The sequence below is a fragment of the Anomaloglossus baeobatrachus genome, chromosome 5, assembly GCF_048569485.1.
Source record: "Anomaloglossus baeobatrachus isolate aAnoBae1 chromosome 5, aAnoBae1.hap1, whole genome shotgun sequence".
Lineage (NCBI taxonomy): Eukaryota > Metazoa > Chordata > Amphibia > Anura > Aromobatidae > Anomaloglossus > Anomaloglossus baeobatrachus.
In genome coordinates, this window is record NC_134357.1 from 370,805,698 (window position 1) to 370,829,713 (window position 24,016).

At 47.7% G+C, this 24,016-nt stretch overlaps 1 protein-coding gene across 1 annotated transcript in view; it reads right to left on the reverse strand.

Moving 5' to 3' along the window:
• Positions 1 to 18,889, reverse strand: part of VPS25 (vacuolar protein sorting 25 homolog) — a 31,639-nt gene extending 12,750 nt beyond the window's left edge. The window contains exons 1-3 of the mRNA XM_075347612.1: positions 18,768 to 18,889; positions 11,245 to 11,390; positions 9,349 to 9,402 (exon numbers count right to left, since the gene is read on the reverse strand). Of these exons, the coding sequence (XP_075203727.1) occupies positions 9,349 to 9,402; positions 11,245 to 11,390; positions 18,768 to 18,814 (247 nt within the window). The 5' untranslated portion in view covers positions 18,815 to 18,889. The remainder of the gene's footprint in view (positions 1 to 9,348; positions 9,403 to 11,244; positions 11,391 to 18,767) is intronic.
• Positions 18,890 to 24,016: the final 5,127 nt, after the last annotated feature.

Sequence of the window (24,016 nt, forward strand, 5' to 3'; positions counted from 1 at the left end):
TAGAATGGGCCTTCAGTCCAGATGGAATCGGAAGCCCAGCAGAACGGTATGTGTGAAGAATTGGTTCCTTGATCCACCGCGCCAGGGTGGATTTGGAAGCTTGCGATCCCTTATGCTGACCAGCGACTAGGACAAAGAGCGCATCAGAACGGCGTAGAGACGCCGTGCGAGAAATGTAAATCCTGAGTGCTCTCACCAGGTCCAACAGATGGAAACCTTTTTCAAATTGGTGAACTGGATGCGGACACAAAGATGGCAAAGTGATATCCTGATTGAGATGAAAGGAAGAAACCACCTTGGGAGAAAACTCTGGAATTGGACGCAGTACTACCTTGTCTTGGTGAAACACCAGGAAGGGAGATTTGCAAGATAACGCCGCTAGCTCGGACACTCTTCGAAGAGACGTGACCGCCACAAGAAAAACTACTTTTTGTGAAAGCCGAGAAAGGGAAACCTCTTTCAAAGGCTCGAAAGGCGGCTTCTGGAGAGCAATGAGAACCTTGTTCAGATCCCAGGGTTCCAATGGCCGTCTGTAAGGAGGAACGATATGACAAACCCCTTGGAGAAACGTGCGTACTTTAGAAAGTCGTGCCAAGCGCTTCTGAAAGAATACGGATAGCGCGGAGACTTGACCCTTAAGAGAGCTAAGCGACAAACCTTTTTCCAACCCAGACTGCAGGAAGGAAAGAAAAATTGGCAATGCAAATGGCCAGGGAGAAAACCCTTGAGCCACGCACCAAGCTAAGAATATCTTCCACGTCCTGTGATATATCTTAGCTGAGGATGGTTTTCTAGCCTGTCTCATTGTGGCAACAACTTCATGAGATAAACCGGAGGCCGCTAGGATCCAGGACTCAATGGCCACACAGTCAGGTTCAGGGCCGCAGAATTCAGATGGAAAAACGGCCCTTGAGACAGCAAATCTGGACGGTCTGGTAGTGCCCACGGTTGGCCTACCGTGAGATGCCACAGATCCGGGTACCACGACCTTCTTGGCCAGTCTGGAGCGACGAGAATGGCTCGATGGCAGTCGGACCTGATTTTCCGGAGAACTCTGGGTAACAATGCTAGAGGTGGGAACACATAGGGGAGTCGGAATTGCGACCAATCCTGAACCAAGGCGTCTGCCGCCAGCGCTCGGTGATCGTGAGACCGTGCCATGAAAACTGGGACCTTGTTGTTGTGCCGTGACGCCATCAGATCGACGTCCGGCGTCCCCCAGCGGCAACAGATCTGCTGAAACACGTCCGGGTGAAGGGACCATTCTCCTGCGTCCATGCCCTGGCGACTGAGAAAGTCTGCTTCCCAGTTTTCCACGCCTGGGATGTGAACTGCGGATATGGTGGACGCTTTGCTTTCCACCCACGTCAAAATCCGCCGGACTTCCTGAAAGGCTTGGCGACTGCGTGTTCCCCCTTGGTGGTTGATGTACGCCACCGCCGTGGAATTGTCCGACTGAATCCGAATCTGCTTGCCTTCCAGCCATTGTTGGAAGGCTCGCAGAGCAAGGTAGATTGCTCTGATTTCCAGAACATTGATCTGCAGGGTGGACTCTTCCTGAGTCCACGTCCCCTGAGCCCTGTGGTGGAGAAACACCGCTCCCCACCCTGATAGGCTCGCATCCGTCGTGACCACTGCCCAGGACGGAGGAAGGAACGACTTTCCCTGTGACAATGAGGTGGGGAGAAGCCACCAACGCAGAGAGTCCTTGGCAGTCTGAGAGAGGGAGACAGTCCTGTCGAGGGACGTCGACTTCCCGTCCCATTGGCGGAGAATGTCCCATTGTAGAGGGCGCAGATGAAACTGCGCGAACGGGACCGCCTCCATTGCTGCTACCATCTTTCCTAGGAAATGCATGAGGCGCCTCAGTGAGTGCGACTGGCTCTGAAGGAGAGATTGCACTCCTGTCCTTAGCGAACACTGCTTGTCCAGTGGAAGCTTCACTATCGCTGAGAGAGTATGAAACTCCATGCCAAGATAAGTCAGAGATTGGGTCGGGATGAGATGCGACTTTGGAAAGTTGATAATCCACCCGAAACTCTGGAGAGTGTCTAGTGCCACCTTCAGACTGTGTTGGCATGCCTCTTGAGAGGGTGCCTTTATAAGCAGGTCGTCTAGATACGGGATGACCGAGTGACCCTGCGAGTGCAGAACAGCTACTACTGCTGCCATGACCTTGGTGAAGACCCAGGGGGCTGTTGCCAGACCGAAAGGTAACGCTACGAACTGCAGGTGTTCGTCGTGTATGACGAAGCGTAGGAAACGCTGATGGTGGAGAAGTTGTGAAGAAACGAGTTGGCGGACGAGAACTGAACTCTATCCTGTACCCGTGAGACAGAATATCCCTCACCCAACGGTCTTTGACGCGTGACAGCCAAATGTCGCCAAAGTGGGAAAGCCTCCCACCGACCGAGGGTGTGGGAATCGGAGACTGCAAGTCAGGAGGACGCCGTCTTGGCAACGGTTCCTCCGGCTGTCCTTTTTGGGCGTGACTGAGACCTCCAAGAATCTGAGCGTCTCTGGTCTTTTTGAGTCTTTTTTGACGAGGCGAATTGGGACCTGCCCGGTCCTCGAAAGGACCGATAACCAGACTGACCCTTCCTCTGTTGGGGTTTGTTTTGTCTGTGTTGCGGTAAGGATGAGTCCTTACCCTTGGAGTGTTTGATGATTTCATCCAAACGCTCTCCAAACAATCGGTCACGAGAAAAAGGCAAATTGGTTAAGCACTTCTTGGAATGAGAATCTGCCTTCCAATGTCTCAACCACAGGGCCCTACGCAAAACAACGGAGTTGGCTGACGCCACTGCCGTGCGGCTTGTAGCGTCAAGAACAGCATTAATCGCGTACGACGCGAATGCCGACATTTGCGAGGTCAATGGTGCTACCTGCGGGGCAAATGCACGTGTGACTGAGTCGACTTGCCCAAGCCCGGCTGAGATAGCTTGGAGTGCCCATACGGCAGCAAAAGATGGCGCTAACGACGCTCCAATCGCTTCATAGATGGATTTCAGCCAGAGCTCCATCTGCCTGTCAGTGGCATCTTTAAGTGCCGCTCCATCTTCAACTGCCACCAAGGATCTAGCTGCAAGCCTGGAAATTGGAGGATCCACTTTTGGACACTGGGTCCAACCCTTGACCACCTCAGGGGGAAAAGGATAGCGTGTATCTTTAAGCCGTTTAGAAAAACGCCTTTCCGGATAAGCGTGGGGTTTCTGGATTGCGTCTCTAAAGTCAGCGTGGTCCAGAAAAGTGCTTAATGTACGCTTAGGATATCTGAAATGGATTTTCTCGTGCTGCGAAGCTGACTCCTCTACAGGAGGAGCTGGTGGGGAAATATTTAACATCTTATTGATGGACGCTATAAGATCATTAACTATGGCGTCACCATCTGGTGTATCTAGATTGAGAGCGGTCCCAGGATCAGAATCCTGATCAGTGACGTCCGCTTCATCACCCATAGATTCATCTCGCTGGGATCCTGACCATTGAGATGAATGTGAAGGCCCCTCATAGCGAGCCCGCTTAGGTTGTCTGGGGCCATCGTCCGAGTCAGAGTCTTCACCCTGAGGTGTATGTGCCCGTCCCGGAGCTTGGAGGTAATTCAGCTGAGGGGGACCAGGGGGCAATGATTGCACAGTGTCCGTGGCCTGAAGTACAGGCCTAGCTCGCAATGCGTCAAGAATTTGTGACATAGTGAGAGACATTCTGTCAGCAAAAGCTGTAAACTCAGTTCCTGTCACCTGGACAGCATTCACAGGTGGTACACCCTGGGTCACGTCCAGCAGAGGTCCCGACTGTGCAAGCGCCGCAGGGGCCGAGCACTGCACACAATGGGGGTCAGTGGAGCCTGCCGGTAGAAAAGTCCCACATGCGGTACAGGAAGCATATAATGTCTGTGCCTTGGCACCCTTGCGTTTTGCGGACGACATGCTGTTGGCTCTCTGCAATGTGAGAGAGTCTATAGCCAAAGGGCGACTAGCGCTATGCAGTACAAAGTATTTGCAGGAACAAAATACTAAGATTACTACTGGCACAAGAGGGGGTGAGCCCAAAGGGCTGCTTACCGCCCGCTGAATAGCGGGTAAGAGGCGCAGAATTCCTTGTCTGGGTCTCCCCGGCTCCCCTCTGCAGCTCAGCGTGTCAGCAGGAATGGCTGCCGGCGTCTGTGGAGAGGGGCGGTCCGTGGGAGTTCCCAAACAAAAGTGCGGGAAACAGTGTCCCCTCTGTGCCTATTGTGAGGGCTGGAGTATGTAAAAAACGACTCCAGCCCTCAGCGCTGATGCACTGACCAGCGTCCCGCCCCTCTCCTGACTGGCAGGTCCGGGGGCGGGAACGAACGGAAATAGGCCGCAAAAGCCGGGGACTCGAGTTATCAGCGCGGCCGCCGTAAAAGCGCGGCCCGCGCTGAAGTCCCCGGCGCACCACAAGTGCCAGCCGCGCCGCAGTCCCAGCGGCCGGCGCGACCTTTTCCCAAAAGTGTGCCTGCTTCAGCGAAGCTGAATGAGGCTATGGCACAAGCGCCGCAGCGCTAATGTCCCCGGCGCACTACAACACCCAGCATGCTGCGGTGTGAGCGCGAAATGCACGGGGACACAGAGTACCTTGAGGAAGCAGGGCCATGTCCCTGATGTACTCCGCTCCATCCAGCATCTTCTCCAGGGGCTGTAGATGGAGCACGGTCTCAGTGCCTGGAGACCAGTAAATCCCACTTCACCCAGAGCCCTGTAAAAAGGGATGGGGAAGGAATCAGCATGTGGGCTCCAGCCGCCGTACCCGCAATGGGTACCTCAACCTTACAAACACCTCCGACATACAGTGGGGTGAGAAGGGAGCATGCTGGGAGCCCTGTATGGGCCCTCTTTTCTTCCATCCGACATAGTCAGCAGCTGCTGCTGACTAAAAACAATGGAGCTATGCGTGCGTGTCTGACCTCCTTCGCACAAAGCTAAAACTGAGGAATCCGTACTCCTACGGGAGGGTGTATAGCCAGAAGGGGAGGGGCCTTACACTTTTAAGTGTAGTTCTTTGTGCGGCCTCCAGAGGCAGTAGCTATACACCCACTGTCTGGGTCTCCCAATTAGGAGCGAAAAAGAAAACACAATACATAGCTAGAGAACAGATTCAGCAAAGATGAGGCCCAAACTATCTGCATAGGAAAGGATAGAAAAGAGCACTGACTGCAGCCGTAAAAACCCTAGTAAATACTAGCACGCCTAATATGGAAAAATACTGAGCCTACACAGGCTCTCCCGCACTATATCAGTACTCTGGTGTTACTTGGATCCAAGAAAAACACGGATATAGAGGAGGGACTGAATTTAGTACCAAACATGACAAAACACAATACAATACATAGCATAGAACATGGAGCAAGGTACACAGATACTCCCATCAGGCAATGATCCAACTCCACCAAGAACTCCACACAGGCAAAATAACAAGAATGTAAAAACCATAAGCAGAGGTACAAAGATCAACTTATCCGAGAGGCCCATCCTTTTTGGAAAGTAAGGGACCTTTTCTGCTGGGACAGACACCTGGTGAAGGGGCTGTACTTGGCTTTAGTGAATTATACCAAAGCTAAAACCAGCATAACAAGGACTTTATTATTTTCAAATTGGAGATGTGTTTAAAACTGAGAATCCGTTATTACTGTGTTATCCAACACATACCCTAACCAATTTACATAATTATGTGTTTTTTCATCTAAGGGTCTTATTGCAAAATTATATTAATCTATTTTAAACAATAAGTTGAACAGTTTCTTTTAATATATTTTCTACTTGGGCCACTGATGTTGACAGAAGTAGTTTCTTTTATTGCTTCTCATAGAATTTCTTAATGTTACATTTTCTATAGATTGTATTATAGTACTTGGAAATTAAATAAATTCTATCCAAATTGAAGGCCAAATTGTGCCAAATATAGTCACATTGGAGCTTATTATTTGCACTTATTCTTACAATGCACTGAAATTACGGTACTTTATGTTGGTTGCAAGCAGTCTTACTTATTAACAGATTAAACGAGGATATTCCTTTTAAAGGGAACCTTTAAGGTGAACTATGCAGCCCGAACCACGAGCAGTATTGCTAAAGATCGTATATGATAATGAGAGTGGGGACTAGTCCCGAGGGTGTTTGTTCCCTTAGCTAGTCGGCCCACATAGCATGGTAGCACGTTCCTGTGGGCATACTAACATGTTAGTGAACATGCAGCTTCACCGCACACACCTCCCTCTTCATAGCAGCCGGTGGAGGAAAGAACACTCTGCCCATGATCCGGAGTACCCGACTAGCTAAGGGAGCGCCCTCTGGACTACTCCCCGTGCTCATTAGCATATACGATCTTTAGAAATACTTTTTCTAAAGATCTGTTTATTTATGCTAGTGTATACAGGGACTGCTAGGCAGGAATCACTAATGTGCACTCAGAACTGCTTGTGGTTCTGGGTACATATTGCACCGGACAGGTTCCCTTTAATCCCATTACTTTCATATTGGGAGAAACATCTATAATGTCTAAATGCAAAAGTATCAGATTAGCTATGCCCAAGTTATTTTTTTATCTTATTAATTAGAAAATGTGTGTTACACCTCTGTGGGTTATATATGCTAGCCATCCAATTTTACCTGAGAAGTTGGTATTTGTAAAACTGTAATCTATGCATTTTTTTAATATTTTTTTTTTGGGGGGGGGGGTATTGGTTATTTTGTACCCTCCAGATAAAGTGGTTGGGGATTTGTGTTATTCTATATGTATTTTTTATTGATGTATTTATTCTAGATTGTCATAGTGAAGGCAATACTGTATGTACTTTCTTATATTTTTATGTGAAATCGTTACAGTTGTATTTCAATAAATATATTTTATGTTCTATCTAAATAGCTTGATTATTGGATCATAATAATGATTAAAAGCCTGATGTTACCATTTTACTACAGTAAATGTATCAATTAAGCATGAGCCATGTACGGGAGAGTCTGAGTCGGAGTCAGGGAAATTGACGTGTCGGAGGTTTGGCTTCCTGACTCCACAGCCCTGCTATCACTAAAAACATGGTCACTTAAGAAAAAAAATTAAAAAAAAAAAAACCTGATCTCTGAATGAGCCCTGGGAAGCATCAGAATAGCCAGCTATAAGGCCTCTGCCACACACACACGTGAAAATCACGCACGTGCCGCGAGACACGTATTTTCCTTGCGTGTTGAGTTAGGTAAGTACGTGTCTCTGGTACGTGCGGGCCACGTGTGTTCTCCGTGTACTATCTGTGATAACACACGGAGAACCAGTAATTTGCATACTCACGTGGTCCTTGCTGCTGTCCGTGGTGCTGATCTTCGGTCTCCGGTCCTGCCGACTACCCACTGCTGCAGCTTCCGGCCACAGTGAAGTGAATATTAAATGAGCATAATGAGCGGCAGTCGGCAGCAAGTGACAGCAGCGGCAGAGACAGGAGGGCTGGAGAAGGTGAGTAAAGGTTTGTTATTTTTTTCTCTGAAACGTGAGTTTTCTCCGGCGCCTGTCACACGGAACCGCATCCACACTACATCCATGTGGTACGGGTGCGGGCCTTGTGACACCCGTGATGCCGGAGAGAAACTGACATGTCAGCGTGAGAAACTCACAGACACATGTAAGGAAGAAACGGACACACGTTCTGTTCAAAAATACTTACGTGTGTCCAATACATTAGGAAAACATTGGTCCACGTGTGCACGTGTCTCCAATATGTGAGAAAACTGTCAAACACGTACCGGAGGCCTAAGATAAAGTTATACAGACTCTACAGGAGCAAATTGGTTTGACATATTTATAATGAACACTACATAGGAAGTTGGCTAATGTTGCATTTAGTAAGCAAATACACAATTCAAAAGTCAGTGATATGCAATTCATAGCTTTTAAAAAGAAGCATTCATGGCCGAAAGTGTTGGCACCTTTGAAAGAAACTGTTGCTGAAAATTAAGTATTTCTCCCAGAAAATTATTGCAATAACACGTTTTCTTAGGCAAACGTTTATTTCCTATGTGTTTTGCAACAACAGCAAAAAAACAAAAACAAAAAAAAACAAAAAAACACAGAGAGAGAACAGATAAAAAAAGGCAAATTCGACATAATGTCACAAAAACCCGATGATGGGCAGGACAAAATTGTGGGCACCTTTCAAAAACTATGGGTAAACATAGGTTTCAAGCATGTGATGTTTGTTTAAACTCACCTGTAGCAAGTAACAGGTGTGGGCAATATGAAAATCACCTGAATCCAGATAAAAAGGGGGAGAAGTTGACTCAATCTTTGCATTGTGGCTGTCTACCACACTAAGCATGGAGAACAGAAAGAAGACAACTGTCTGCAGACTTGAGAACCAAAATTGTTGATAAATATCAACAATCTAAAGATATATTGATATTCTTTTGTCCACAGTGCACAACATAATCAAGAAGTTTACAACCCATGGAACTGTAACTAATCTCCCTGGACATATATGGCAGAGGAAAGTTGATAAAAGGTGGCAACGCAATATAGTCCAGATGGTGGATAATGATAAGCAGCCCCAATTAAGTGCCATCTTGTGGAGAGATGAGACCAAGATAGAGCTTTTTGATAAAGAACATCATTCTACTGTTTATCAAAAACAGAATGAAGCCTGCAAGGAAAAGAATATAGTACCTACATGTCAAAAATATGGTGGAGGTTCAAAGATGTTTTGGGGTTGTTTTGCTGTCTCTGGCACTGGGGGCATTCACTATGAAATCTTAAAATTATCAAAGGATTTTGGGTTACAATGTAGTGCCCAGTGTTAGAAAACTGGGTTTGTGTCCTAGGTCATGGATCTTCCAGCAGGACAATGACCCCAAACATACTTCAAGAAGCTCCAAGAAACAGATGTAAACAAAGAGCTGAAGAGTTCCGAAATGACAGCAATGAGTCCGGATCTAAATCCCCACACCTGTGGAGAGATCTTAAAATTACTGTTGGGAGAAGGCTTCAAACATGAGAGACCTGGAGCCGTGTGCAAAAGAAGAGTGGTCCAAAATTCCTGTTGAGAGGTGTAAGATACTTCTAGAAAGTGATTGATTGCAGTTATTTATTCCAAAGGGTGTGCAACCAAATAATAAGTTGAGGGTGCCAACAATTTTGTCTGGAATATTTTTAAAGCTTTGTGTGAAATTATGTCCAATATGCCATACATATGTATGACAAAACATGTGCAATTGCTATCATTTTCTGGGAGAAATACCTCATTTTCTGCAACAATTTTATGCATGCCAACACTCTCAGCCATGATTGTAGAACATCTCCTTGTCTTACTAATATTTGTTTTATCATAAAAGAAAACAACACCTTTTTTCCTGAGTTCTTCTAAGACAACCTGCACAGACTCCAAGGACAGCTTTCCTGCACAATGTCAAGGGCAATGGCTTTATTTCAGATTCAATTTTGTAGGTGTTGTGAGAAGACAAACCACATTGGATATAGAACAGCAATGGAGCTTTGCTCAGTAGAAGAAAGGACAAATCTAAACTACAGCTCCCACTCCCTCATCCAGGTCAGTATATGCTTAAAGGGGGCTGTCTGGCTCAGTACATCATCTGGGCCAGCACCACCTCTCTGCATTTGCTGTGACAGACTTGTAATTTCCATTTGAAAAGTAAGCAAACTTTGGCCATCAGACAATCCTTTTCTATAGTGATGTTGTCAAAGTCATCATACACTAAGCATCACAATTTAAAGAGAACCTTTCACCATACTGACTACCTAGAGATGTTAGTATCACACTTAAGGGTACTTTACACGCTGCGATATCGGTACCGATATCGCTAGCGAGCGTACCCGCCCACATTGGTTGTGCGACACGGGCAGATCTAACATCCGTCACACGGACTTACCTTCCCTGCGACGTCGCCCTGGCCGGCGAACCGCCTCCTTTCTAAGGAGTTGGGTTCGTGCGACGTCACAGCGACGTCACACGGCAGCCGTCCAATAGAAGCGGAGGGGCGGAGATGAGCGGGCAGAAGATCCCGCTTACCTCCTTCCTTCCTACTTTTCCGGTGGAGATGTTCGTCATTCCTGCGGTATCACACATAGCGATGTGTGCTGCAGCAGGAACGTCAAACAACATCGTACCTGCAGCAGCAACGATATTAAGGAAAGGAGCGACGTGTCAACGATCAACGAGTTTTGACGGTTTTGCGATCGTTGATTGTCGCTCCTTGGTGTCACACGCTGCGATGTCGCTAGCGGCGTGACCCCGACGATATATCGTTAGCGATATCGCAGTGTGTAAAGCACCCTTTAGGCTAAGGACACATGGCGAGTAAAATAGAGCGAGTGGAAAGCAATAAAACAAAATAAAATTCATTCCACCCGGACCCATGTTACTCTAATGGGCCGCTCCCATGTACGGTTATTTTTCTTAGCCCTAATCGGACCGAGACAACAATTGCAGCAATCGGTGGCATCTGATTTGTTTTCACTCGCACCCATACAAGTCTATGGATGCGAGAGAAATATTGTACTGCATTCACATTACACCGAAGTGCAGTGCGATATACGCATCAGCTGATAATGGAGGACATACGGAAATTAATGCCTCCTTCTCCTCCGCAGCTGTGCTCCGATGGCAGAATTGCATTACAGTATAATGACACTCGGCTTACACTCACAGCAGAGTGCAGGCTGAGGGTCATTAGCATATGCATTTGATGCTCTTACATTGGATGCTAAATGCCTGTGTGTCCTTAGCGTTATATTTGCTGAGGTCAGCTTGTACTCAGTCTGCAGTGAGAGCAGTGTTATTACATCTCACACAGGAGTAGTTCAGAACAGGCAGGTTACTTTTGTCCAAGAGATCTAATAACAGCCTTGATCTCACAGCATTACTGACAGTCAGTAATCAGGAGAGCTGATAGAAGGGTCTGCAATGTGAGTCAGCTGTGCTGTCCCTCCCCTCACACAGACTCATGAGGGAGGTTAGACCAGGAGATCAGATCGGTATCATTACATCTTACAAACTGAGAAACCTGCTGTGTTGCTGCCTGCTTATGATTGGTCAGCATCACACAGGGAGAAAATGTACATGCCCAAGTGAAAACTATCTGATAACACCCACTTTTACTGAAAAAAGTTAACACTTTGATTGCCAGATGCAAAATGAAAAGTGTAATGAAGGGTCCTCTTTGAGGCGACCTCCATATACAGAAATGCTAGAGCTTTATATCTCTAAGTCATAAAGGATACTTTGTATCTTCTTGTTGTTGAACAAGGGGCTCTCCTGAATTTCCATTACATTCATAGTGTATAACTTGTTATGTCGGCAGTAAGACAGAACTAGTGAACTCCAAGCTGAGAGCTGCTTCTGTCGGGTATCAACATTAGGCTGTAACCTGCAAAAAATAAAAGTATAGGTATGAATTGAGAGCCATCATTTATTTCCAATAAACACATATGCTAATAAAATATTTAAAAGGATCTGATTGCTCTTCTGACAGGTCTTTTCCTAAACCCCTCTACTGTGTTGCCCATCCATCAGGCCTCCTGGAAATGTATAATAAAATTGACAAGGAGATGTTATCATTTCCCTTATCAACAAGTTGTATCTCTACACACTGCTCAATAAGTGCTCAAAGTTTTATAATTTGTAGGGAAACAACTGATTTATAAAGAGGAATGTTAACACCCAGATGTCAATACATTTATAGCCATTTCCTGGAGAAACAACTGAGAAACTGCACACCTCAATTCTGAAAAAAGATAATACAGTATTGCCCTGGGCCTTTATGAGACATGCAAAGATAACGGACAGGTTCTCCTCGATTCTGTATATTAGGAACATAGGCGGGAACATGGAACAAGTACATATTTATACTTACCTAAAGGGAATATCCCACAATGGTCAGTCATTGCCTATCCACAGCCTCACCCACATGTAAAGACCCATACAAATTAGCACTAAAATAAAGGCCCTTACCGCCAGAACCGTATGTCAGATTAAGAAAAAAAAAAAAACAATAAAAAACCCCAAACCCACACAGAATACTCAGATACTCAGGGGGAAAAAAAAATAGCAAACACTGGACATTTCTGACCAGGCGGCAGGAACCTGTAATGTCAGATAACATTGTTTAGGCCCCCTTCACACGTCAGTGATTATGGTACGTATGTTATTGCTTTAATACGTGCCGGAATCACAGACGTGAGCAGACCCATTAAATTGATGGGTCTGTGCACACATTAGTGATTTTTCAATGACTGTGTTTCCGTGCGGCGTACATGCGTGTTCTGCAAGGGGACAAGTCCGTTTTTCTCCAGCATCACTGATGTCACATGGACCACACAGTGGTGTGATCTGTGTAACACGTGCCAGAGAAAACACGTATATTTGAAATAAAATGAGTTTTATACTCGCCTTGTTCAGCGCTGCTCTCTTTGGCCGCTGCGGTCTCCTGCTTCCAGGCTGACTAATTATGCTCATGCATATTCACTGCACCTCGACCTGGAAGTAACAGCAGAGGGGAGACAGCAGCAGCTGCAGACAGCGAAGTGGGAGACATCAGCACCACAAGGAGCAGCGGCGTGGACAGGTGAGTATAGAAGTGGCTGATCTCCGTGTGCTATCATGGATGGTACACAGAGGGCCATATGCATCTTTAACACGTCAGTGAAAAATGTGTGTTTTTGACTGATGTGTAAAAGAGGCCTTATCTGCAGACACAGGGATAATCTGCAGGTTAACAGCATTAGAAAGGCTCCTGGCCTCCTGACTAAAAGTGCGACTCCTGGGAGAAAACTCTTATTCCTCCCATTTGTCACCTGTTTTCAGTCCTACAAAAAAAGAAAAAGGTACCCCATGACGTAGTTGTACAGCGTTTACACCCTTTGATTAAAAAAGACTTGCTTTTTTATAGGGAATCTGTCAGCAGATTTTTGCTACCTCTTCTATGAGCAGCATGATATAGGCAAAGAGATTCTGAATCTAATGATGTATCACTTAGATTAGTGACTGCAGCCATTCTGACACAGTGAAAAATATTATTTTTTGCACATAGCAGAGCTCTGGGAGCTGCCCCCGCCCACACCAGATTTTCAGTGTACATTTCCATAGACCGAAGCTGCTAATCACAGAAGGGGCGGAGTCAGGCTACAGCTCACTGCTGAGACCCACTAAAGATAAAGATATGAGGCTTTAACTAACATAACAGGTAAACAAAAGTAGACTGAGATAAGAGACATGGCTGGCTGTAAATTTCATATCTCTTACAGCATGCTGACTTCAGATTACATAGCAAAAACATTCCGAAAGAGTCCCTTTAACTTATACAGCAAGAGTTCAGGTATTTATTAATCGCAGTCTGCTGACACATCGTGTATGTATTTGTGAGTACAATCGTTGAAATCTGAGCTATTCGGCTCCCGCACTTTGATTGACAGTTGTCTCTCAGCATTTGTAGCCAAAACCAGAAGCGGAACAGTCAGAGGAAAAGTAATAGAAACATGTCACCACTTCTGCTCTTTACACAGACTATTGGTTTTGGCTTACAAATACGGAGGTAAAAAAATTCTCCAAATATTCAACATGTGCACGTGGTCTAATTGATTATGGCATTTCTGCATTAATTAAAATCATCGGCTCCTGGGAGGAATAAAGTCCATTTTCTCCCAAGAGCTGGGATTCAGTACCGTAGTCTGGCACATGCATAATACTATTAACCCGTAGATTAACCCCGGATCTGCAGGTAAATTGTGTTATACGATGTGACAGGTTTCCTCTTATGGGTGCCACGGATGCCATTTTTCCAGCATTAATACGTTTAAAGTATATAACTAGATTTTCAGTGGAGCCCTCCGATCTGGGGAATCGAGCTGATACATGGAAGCACAAGATTATTCCTCTGATGATGCCATTATTACCCCTGTGCTGATATCGCCGCCAGGGTATGTATCATACACCCAGGGCCCGTTTATAGGCAGTGCAGGCAGGGATTCAGCCCCGGGTCCCCCACCAAAAGAGCTTCCAAGGGGGCCCCCGCCACCAGCACTTGTCAGCATTTTTTTTTTCTTCACACCCCCCCCCCCCCATAAGGACAGTCTAATTAATCAGCTGTGTTTTCGGGGAGGGCGCGCGGGGTGTTGGCGCACCGCCATTTATTTGTATCTGCGTCTTTAAGACGCAGAAACAAACTGCGGGCACAGGACGCTGATTGACCCCAGAAGTACCAGCACTTGCACTTCCGGGGTCAAAGGTGTGCCAATGAGCTCCCTGCTATGTGCTGCAGCTATACCCAGCGAGGGGCGGGGGGGGCACGGTGTAGTGGCCCACTGTATCTGCTGTCCCCGCCGCGCTCCTCAGCAGTGTGTACATGCCAGGCACACTAGCAGGAGCAGGAGGCAGCGCGCTCTGCTGTGCAGGCTCTGCTGTGTGCTCAGCATGTACACACTGCAGAGGAGCGCAGCAGAGCCGGTGCCGGTGACCGCAGCTTCCTCCTTCCTATTAAGATGTATTTGCATCTTTCAGACGTAAATACATTTGAACAGTGCTCCGGGACTGGGCCCCGCCCCCGACGTGCAGCAACGTGATGAGATCAGCACCTTGCGGACGTCATCACAGTGCTGCGGGCGCCGGCATACAGGAGACGTCGGGTAGCGGTAAGCGCTCCATGGAGGAGCTGAAGAGACAGGTTTAATTAATGGGGATGTGTGGGGAGGGGCTGAGGACATATAACAAGGAGCATTTGTGAAGGAACACAGCTTTGTGACAGGCAGAGGAGGAGCACTGTATTCCAAGGGAGGCAGGACTGTGTAGTGATGGGGCAGTGTAATTTGTGTGTGTAGGTGGTGATGAGGGTTGCATTGTATTGTGTGTGGGGGGAGGGGTAATGGAGGGTGCATTGCATTGTGTGTGGGGGGAGGGGCAATGGGGGGGGTGCATTATATTGTGTGTGGGGGGAGGGGTAATGGGGGGTGCATTATATTGTGTGTGTGGGGAGGGGTAATGGGGGGTGCATTATATTGTGTGTGGGGGGACGGGTAATGGAGGGTGCATTGTATTGGGGGGAGGGGTAATGGGGGGTGCATTGTATTGTGTGTGTGGGGGGAGGGGTAATGGAGGGTGCATTGTATTGTGTGTGTGTGTAGGGGGTGATGGGGGGGTGCATTGTGTGTGTGTGTAGAGGGTGATGGGGGGTGCATTGTGTGTGTGTGTGTGTGTGGAGAGGGTGATGGGGGGTGCATTGTGTGTGTGTGTAGGGGGTGCTGTGTGTGTGTGTGTGTGTAGGGGGTGATGGGGGGTGCATTGTATTCTGTGTGTGTGTAGGGGGTAATGGGGGGTGCATTGTATTGTGTGTGTGTGTGTGTGTAGGGGGTGATGTGGGGTGCATTGTGTGTGTGTGTGTGTGTGGAGAGGGTGATGGGGGGTGCATTGTGTGTGTGTGTAGGGGGTGCTGTGTGTGTGTGTGTGTGTAGGGGGTGATGGGGGGTGCATTGTATTCTGTGTGTGTGTAGGGGGTAATGGGGGGTGCATTGTATTGTGTGTGTGTGTGTGTGTAGGGGGTGATGTGGGGTGCATTGTGTGTGTGTAGGGGGTGATGAGGGGTGCATTTTATTGTGAGTGTATGGAGTAATGGGGGGTGCATTGTATGTGTGTGTGTGTGTCAAAGCTGTGTGTAAGAAGCAATACTGTGTGTGTGTATATATGAATTAGTCTGTGCGGCCCCCCCAGAACTATATGGGTCCCCCGGAGCGCTATGTCACCCATCCCAGTAATGAGTACACCACCAGAGCTGTTTGCCACTCCAGTAACGTCTATGCCCCCTGCCCCTCCTGTAATGTATATATTGTAGCCCCCAGCCCCTCCTGTGATGTATATACAGCAGTGCTGTCAGTGTGCAGTCATGTCTGTTATTAGTGACAGCCATCGTGAAACACAGCCACATGTCCTGAAGGAGCTGGACGGAAACAAGCGGGAGAGGTGAGTGAGGCTGCTGGCGACTTCCCCATATTAATACCTGTAAGGGCTCATGCGCACGTAACTGCTGAATATTCTGCAGCGATTTGACAGCACATGTGCGCGTCAAATCGCTGCAGAAACACTGCATAATGGATGCAGTTTTTCTGTACAAAAAAAGCCGATTTCATGCGCTATGGCTGCTGTCCCCACCATAGACAGAGCGGGAGCTGCATCCATAGTGCACGGAATAATTGACATGCTCATTTTATGAACGCACAGATTTGGGTCAACATTTTAGCACCCAAATCGCTGCGTTCATAAGAGCAACGTGTGCACGTATCATGCACAATCTACATAGATTGTATAGGGGACGCAGGACGCATGCATTTACACTGCAGTGCTATACGCAGTGTAAATGCATGGAATTACGCAACGTGCGCATGAGCCCTAATGCGTCTGTGTCTGCATGTATGTCAGTATATATGACCGTGCATATATTTGTCTGTTTATATGTATTTTTCTGAATTTGTCTTCAAATATGTATATGTATGTACGTGTGCGTGCGTGCGTGCGGTCCACTGAGACTCTTTCACCCGGAGGCCACAAAAACCTGGAGCCGGCCCTGGCTGCCTAAACATTGGGATCAATAAAAAATATGTGAGTAAAGTGGGCTTTACACGCTACAATATATGTAATAATGTATCGGTGGGGTCACGTCGTAAGTGACGCACATCCGGCATCGTTAGTGATATCATAGCGTGTGACAGCTACGTGCGACCCTGATTGTGCGTTAAAACGTTGATCGCATACAGTCGTTCAATTTCTAAAAATCGCACGACCGGTTGTTCAATGTTCCCGAGGCAGCACACATCGCTACGTGTGACACCCCGGGAACGATAAACACAGCTTACCTGCGTCCCGCCGGCAATGCGGAAGGAAGAAGGTGGGCGGGATGTTTACGTCCAGCTCATCTCCACCCCTCCGCTTCTATTGGCCGGCTGCCGTGTGACGTCGCTGTGACGCCGAACATCCCTCCCACTCCAGGAAGTGGATGTTCGCCGCCCATAGCAAGGTCGTATGGAAGGTAAGTACGTGTGACGGGGGTTAATCATTTGTGCGACACGGGCAACAAATTGCCTTTTCTGCACATACGATGGGGGCGTGTGTGATCGCATACGAGATCGCATATGTAATTGAAACGTGTAAAGCAGCCTTAAAGGGAACCGGTCATCAGAAATTTAGCTTGAAACCTAAAAGTTTCCACCTCTGCAGCTCCTGGGCTGCATTCTAGCAAGTTTACTGTCCTGTTGTGGCCCCTTTTAAACCAAATTAAATACTTTATAAACTTGTACCTTTTGCTATGTAAATTTTGTAAATCGTCCATGGGGGTGGGCTCTTTTGCGTCCGTTGCTGTTCCTCCAGCACATTGACGCCATCCCCCCACGCTCCATTTCATCCATCAGGACGCCGCCCACTGCGCCCGAGGTGCCGCCCACGCCAGGACACCTGGTGACATGTGTCACAAGCACGAGATTATGGGCGGCGCTGTGATTGCATCGCAAGTGCCCGCCCATAATCTCGTGGACGCGCTTTCCCCCACTGCCTCCAGCGTTCTGCGCAAGCGCTCGCTGGCCAAATGACCCGACGTCACCTCCTTCCCATCTTACCCTGCAGCAGGGCAAGATGAGAAAGAGGTGACGTCGGGTCATCTGGCCAGCAAGCGCTTGCGCAGAACGCTGGAGGAAGAGGGGAAAGTGCGGTCACGAGGTTATGGGCAGCACTTGCTGATGACACTCACAGCGCCGCCCATAACCTCGTGCCTGCGCAAAACGTCACCAGCGGTCACACGTGCACACAGTGCACAGTCCCGCTACAGTCGTACAGCGCATGTGCGGGACCACGGGCGCCCAGGGGCGGCGTCCTGAGATATGAAATTCAGCGTTGGGGGGCAGCGTAAATCTGCTGGAGGAACAGCAACGGTCAGCAGAGAGCCCGCCCCCATGGACGATTTACAAAATTTACATAGCAAAAAGGTACAAGTTTATAAAGTATTTAATTTGGTTTAAAAGGGGCCACAAAAAGTACAGGAACCTTTCTAGAATGCAGCCCACGAGCTGCAGAGGGGGAAACTTTTAGGTTTCAAGCTAAATTTCTGATGACAGGTTCCCTTTAACTCTACTTTGTGTGTATAAGTGACGGCTGTGAGTGATCCTGGACTGTGTCTGTATTGTACTGTGTGTATAGGTGACAGCTGTGAGTTATCCTGGACAGTGTGTGTATTGTAGTACTGTAAATCTGAATGTGGCAGAACAGGGTAAGATACATGTTCATTGGATTTATATCTAAATGCTACAGTTCGCGCTCTACTGTTATGGCTAAAAATGTTAACGTTATGGGGCCCCCACCAGATTTTCTGCCCAGGGGCCCCCACCAACCTTAATCTGGTCCTGCATACACCATATACTTTCCAGCAATTGTGGGCATAGTACTCTCACCCTTCAACATGTAAAGCTATGGCAGTGCACTATCTACTGGGATTCCCCTGTACTGGACATATAAAGTAGTAATATTGAGATAATGTGTAAGTGGCGCCTGCACTGCTACAGTACTACACATCATAACCACAGCGTGAGAAGCACTGCACAGTGTCACACAGAAACTAAGTTCACCCAGCAATGAAGGAGTTAAGCCAGACTCCACTTCCTTGTTTCTACGGGAACTATTTAGAGAAGCACCTCTACGGCACTGAGTGTTCTCCCCTAAATGTTCCCCTCTGTCATGCAGTATATTCCCTCACGACAATACGGAGGTCTCTCACGTGTAGAACGGGGGAAAGTTGTACTGCCAAGGCCACTCGAAACCCATCTCTGCGGCGCGACCGAAAATCTCTTCCGGGCAGAGACAAGAAAATGCAGCGGCTAGATGGTTCCTGGTTCCGACTTACTTCACGCCCCGATTCTGCGAGCTGATTGGTGGAGAGTGACTGAGGGGGAGGAGCTGCTTGGGGAAGCGGGAAGATCTTGTTGCCTGGGTAACAGACTGTGATATATCAGCAGTACAGGTGTGAGGAGGCGGTTGCGCTGCTCCAGCTCTACCCTCTAGTGATGGGCAGTCCGGCTCTTTTTGATGAGCCGGCTCATTCGGCTCGGCTCACCAAAAAGAATCGGCTCTTTCGGCTCAAAAAACGGCTCTTTTTTTAAAAAAACCCTCTGCTACACCTTGTGATGATACAGAACCTCCCCTGTACATTGGGAACCTCATTCTACACCCTTGTATGTATCTAGTGAAGCAGTAAAAACAGTTTTTAGCATTGTTGTTTCCGTTTCCTCAGATTGTCAGCTCTTCTGGACAGGGCCCGCGCTCCTCTTTTATGTGGTGTTTTTTGTACATGTCCTTTCTACATTAGTCAGTGCTCTGATATGTGTCGCTCCTACAAAAGATTATAATTCCTGAAAATAAAGGCGAGTTGCAATTACTGTGCTGCCTGTCACTATATGTGCAACACACACACACTGTACATACTGAACACAAAGGACACACATACATACACACATTGTACACACATACTGTACATACTGAACACAAAGGACACACATACACACATTGTACACACATACTGTACATACTGAACACAAAGGACACACATACATACATTGTACACACATACTGTACATACTGAACACAAAGGACACACATACACACATTGTACACACATACTGTACATACTGAACACAAAGGACACACATACATACATTGTACACACATACTGTACATACTGAACACAAAGGACACACATACACACATTGTACACACATACTGTACATACTGAACACAAAGGACACACATACATACACACATTGTACACACACACTGTACATACTGAACACAAAGGACACACATACACACATTGTACACACATACTGTACACACTGAACACAAAGGACACACATACACACATTGTACACACATACACACTGCACATACAGAACACAAAGGACACACATACACACATTGTACACACATACTGTACATACTGAACACAAAGGACACACATACACACATACTGTACATACTGAACACAAAGGACACACATACATACACACATTGTACACACACACTGTACATACTGAACACATTGTACACACATACATACACACATTGTACACACATACTGTACGCACACCAAAATATGGAAGCATAGGATACTGAATAGCAAAATCAGTTTATTTCAACACAACCTGGAACAGAAATGTTTAAATGCTAACATAGCATGGGTCCACCTTCTGCTGGTGGTGCACAGCACTACAAGTCCCAGCAAGTGGAACACAATATGGCAATGCAACACTAGTTACATACCAACTTTTTTAACAGTTAAGTGACAATAAATGTCATTGAGGTAGTATTGCACATAAAACAAATGTATAGAGGTTGTCCTGACTAACATTGATGGCCTGGCCTTACTATAGGTAATCAATGTGTGATGGCTGGAGGGCGGATGTGCGGTATCTAGCCGCTGTCACTACATACAAGACGGAGCACCTTCATAACGGGAAATCTGGCCAACATTAAGAAGAGCTGATCATCCGAGGTGTCGGGTGCTGCCCTACAGCAATCACACATTGATCAACTAAAGCAGAGGTGAGGACCTCCAGGTCTGGAGGGTTGCAGGTCATGTGTTCAGGATTTCCTTATGGTACTGTCACACTGGTGGAGGATCGCCTCTGAACATGCCTGTAGTCCAGGCGAGGCAGGGAGCTATACTTTGTATGGCTCCCGTCATGTGTCAGAACACTATTGCTGCGTCACACGCGGCAATGTGTTCAGATCGCCTGCTCCTCATCGCCAGGTTTCCCAGCAATCCTAGGCAACCTCCGAATTCAGGAGATGAGCGGTGGCAGCGGGAAATTGCCCTGTCACACGAGGCGACACACTGGCGATGTCATTGTAACTTGACCATGCCTACTAAGTTGCAGCAGCATCGCCAGTGATACCTCCCTGTCTGACGGGGTCTTTAGTATTGCACAGTTGATAATTGAATCATCTACACTGTGTGTGGCACTCAAGACCTGAAGTTTCCCATCTCTGAATTAAAGTAAGGGCCCTGTCACACATGTCAATGTGGTGGGCAACGTCGCTGATGACCGTGTGACCCCGCCCACCGCATCAACGTCACGGGTGAGATGTCATATGTGACGATCTCACCTGCGACTTCTCCTGCAATGTCGCTGTGTGATGCCATAGCATCACACCAGTGTCTCCAGGAGCTATAGTGCAGCTCCTGAAGTCGCTGGTGTGAAGGTGTCACATGCAGCGATGTCGCTAGATTGCAGTTGCGTGGTTTTCGGTCCGGATCCGGAATAATTGGATGACTATGGTGGTGGGAGGGGAACACCATATATACCAGGATAAGGGACATATATACACGGGGCCCATACATATGATCTGACCAACATGTGTGCGATATCGTGAGTCACATTAAGCTGCGGGGAAACCAGGAGAGGTAAGTACAGATTTATTTTTTAATGAGTACACGCTCGCCAGAGGATTATGGGGGAGGAGGGGGGTGCATTATAGTCTATGGTGAGTTGTGAGGCTGCATTATGCTATGTGGAAGGCTGTGAGGCTGCATTATACTATATGGAGGGCTGTGAGGCAGTATTATACTATATGGAGGATAATGGGGGTGCATTATTATAATTGGATGACTATGGGGTACTATGGGATGCATTATAATATATAAATGACTATGAGGGTACATTGGGATATATGGAGGAATATGGGGATGCGTTATAATAATTGGATGACTATGGTGGTGGGAGGGGAACACCATATATACCAGGATAAGGGACATATATACACGGGGCCCATACATATGATCTGACCAACATGTGTGCGCGCGGAGTGTGAAAGGTGGGGGAGTGCCCAGGTCTACATTTCACACTGTGGCTCACCAGACTCTAGTTATGCCACTGATAATTAGGAAGCGATACAAAAAAAAGTGTTTTATAGATGTGTGCAGATGTCAGATCTATTTACATCTAAAAATACCAGGATTTGTTAACAGAAATAGAAAAGAAGTCTTAACTGCGAGAATTGTGACACCACAACGCCACAGACACATGCATATAGAGGCTAATGAATATGTTGTATGTAGTCACCAAACTAGTAAAAAAATATCAATTGTGGTCACAAAAAAAAATACACACACACACACACATGCACACACACATGCACACGCACATGCACACGCACACACACACACATACACACATGCATAGACACACACACAGACACACACACACACATGCACACACACAGCAGCTTCCACTAAACATTGAAGGAATGGAGACATGGCTTATTATCAATGATTTTCTCTTTTTTATGCCAGAAAGAAAACCTTACAGGGTTAAATGAACATGTCAGGGGTCATCTGTTCTGTGCACACACTGGACACTAAGTGCTGACTTCTATTACTAACTCTATACAATGATTGAAGCTGTATACACTTCTTTACATATGTTTGGTATAAAATGCTATTACCCAGCAACTAGTCAGGTCTTTACTGTAGTGGTCTTGAACCCTGACTAATACCTAGAGAAGATGATCATTGTTATCAGCAAACAAGCTGAGCCCTCTCCTCCTACACATTACCATATGTGCCAGTCGAGGTCAGAAAACTTAACCCTAGCACATCATTCCCTGGTACTCAATTGTGCCCACTGAACTAAGGAAGAACCACTATGTGTGTATAGCTTTAAGTGTCAGCTCCTGCCCAGAGCTTGTGTTTACTTTACTCTTCTCCTTATCTCCTGCTTCCCCCTGAAGCAGAGAAAAAAAAAAAAAAGCGGCTCTTTATGGCTCGTTCACTTTGATGATTCGGCTCATATCGTTCACTTCAAAGAGCCGGCTCAAAGAATCGGCTCGTTCGCGAACGACACATCACTACTACCCTCCTCACCGCGCCAGCTCTCATCTCACCGCGCCATCTCTTGCCTCAGCGGCTCCATCTCTGCCCTCACCGCGCCCTCAGCACCCCAAATCTGCCCTCAGCGCGCCATCATTACCTTTAGTATTTCATCTCTGTCCCCACCGCCCCGTCTCTGTCCAGACCTCTTCTCGGCGCCCCAGCTCTGCCCTCACCGTGCCATGATTACCTTCAGCATTTCATCCCTGTCCCCACTGCCCCACCTTTGCCCTCAGCTCTTGTACTCTGTCCTCATTGTGCCACGTCTGCCCTCGCCGCCCGATACCTGCCCTCGTCGACCCAAATCTGCCCTCACCGCACTATCATTACCCTCGCCGGCTCATTCCTGCCCTCACCATCATTGCTCTTACCGCACCATCATTACCCTCGCCACCCCATCCCTGCCCTCACCGCCCCATCATTGCCCTCGCAGCCCCATTCCTGCCCTCATTGCCCCAACTCTTCCCTCACGGCACCATCATTACCCTCGCCGCCCCATCCCTGCCCTCACCGCCCCATCATTGCCCTCGCAGCCCCATTCCTGCCCTCATTGCCCCAACTTTTCCCTCACGGCACCATCATTACCCTCGCCACCCCATCCCTGCCCTCACCGCCCCATCATTGCCCTCGCAGCCCCATTCCTGCCCTCATTGCCCCAACTCTTCCCTCACTGCACCATCATTACCCTCGCCGCCCCATCCCTGCCCTCACCGCCCCATCATTGCCCTCGCAGCCCCATTCCTGCCCTCATTGCCCCAACTTTTCCCTCACGGCACCATCATTACCCTCGCCACCCCATCCCTGCCCTCACCGCCCCATCATTGCCCTCGCAGCCCCATTCCTGCCCTCATTGCCCCAACTCTTCCCTCACTGCACCATCATTACCCTCGCCGCCCCATCCCTGCCCTCACCGCCCCATCATTGCCCTCGCAGCCCCATTCCTGCCCTCATTGCCCCAACTCTTCCCTCACGGCACCATCATTACCCTCGCCGCCCCATCCCTGCCTTCGTCGCCCAAATTCTTCCCTCATCGCTCCATCCCCGCCCTCGTCGCCACAACTCTGCCCTTACAGCACCATCATTACCCTCGCCGCCCCATCCCT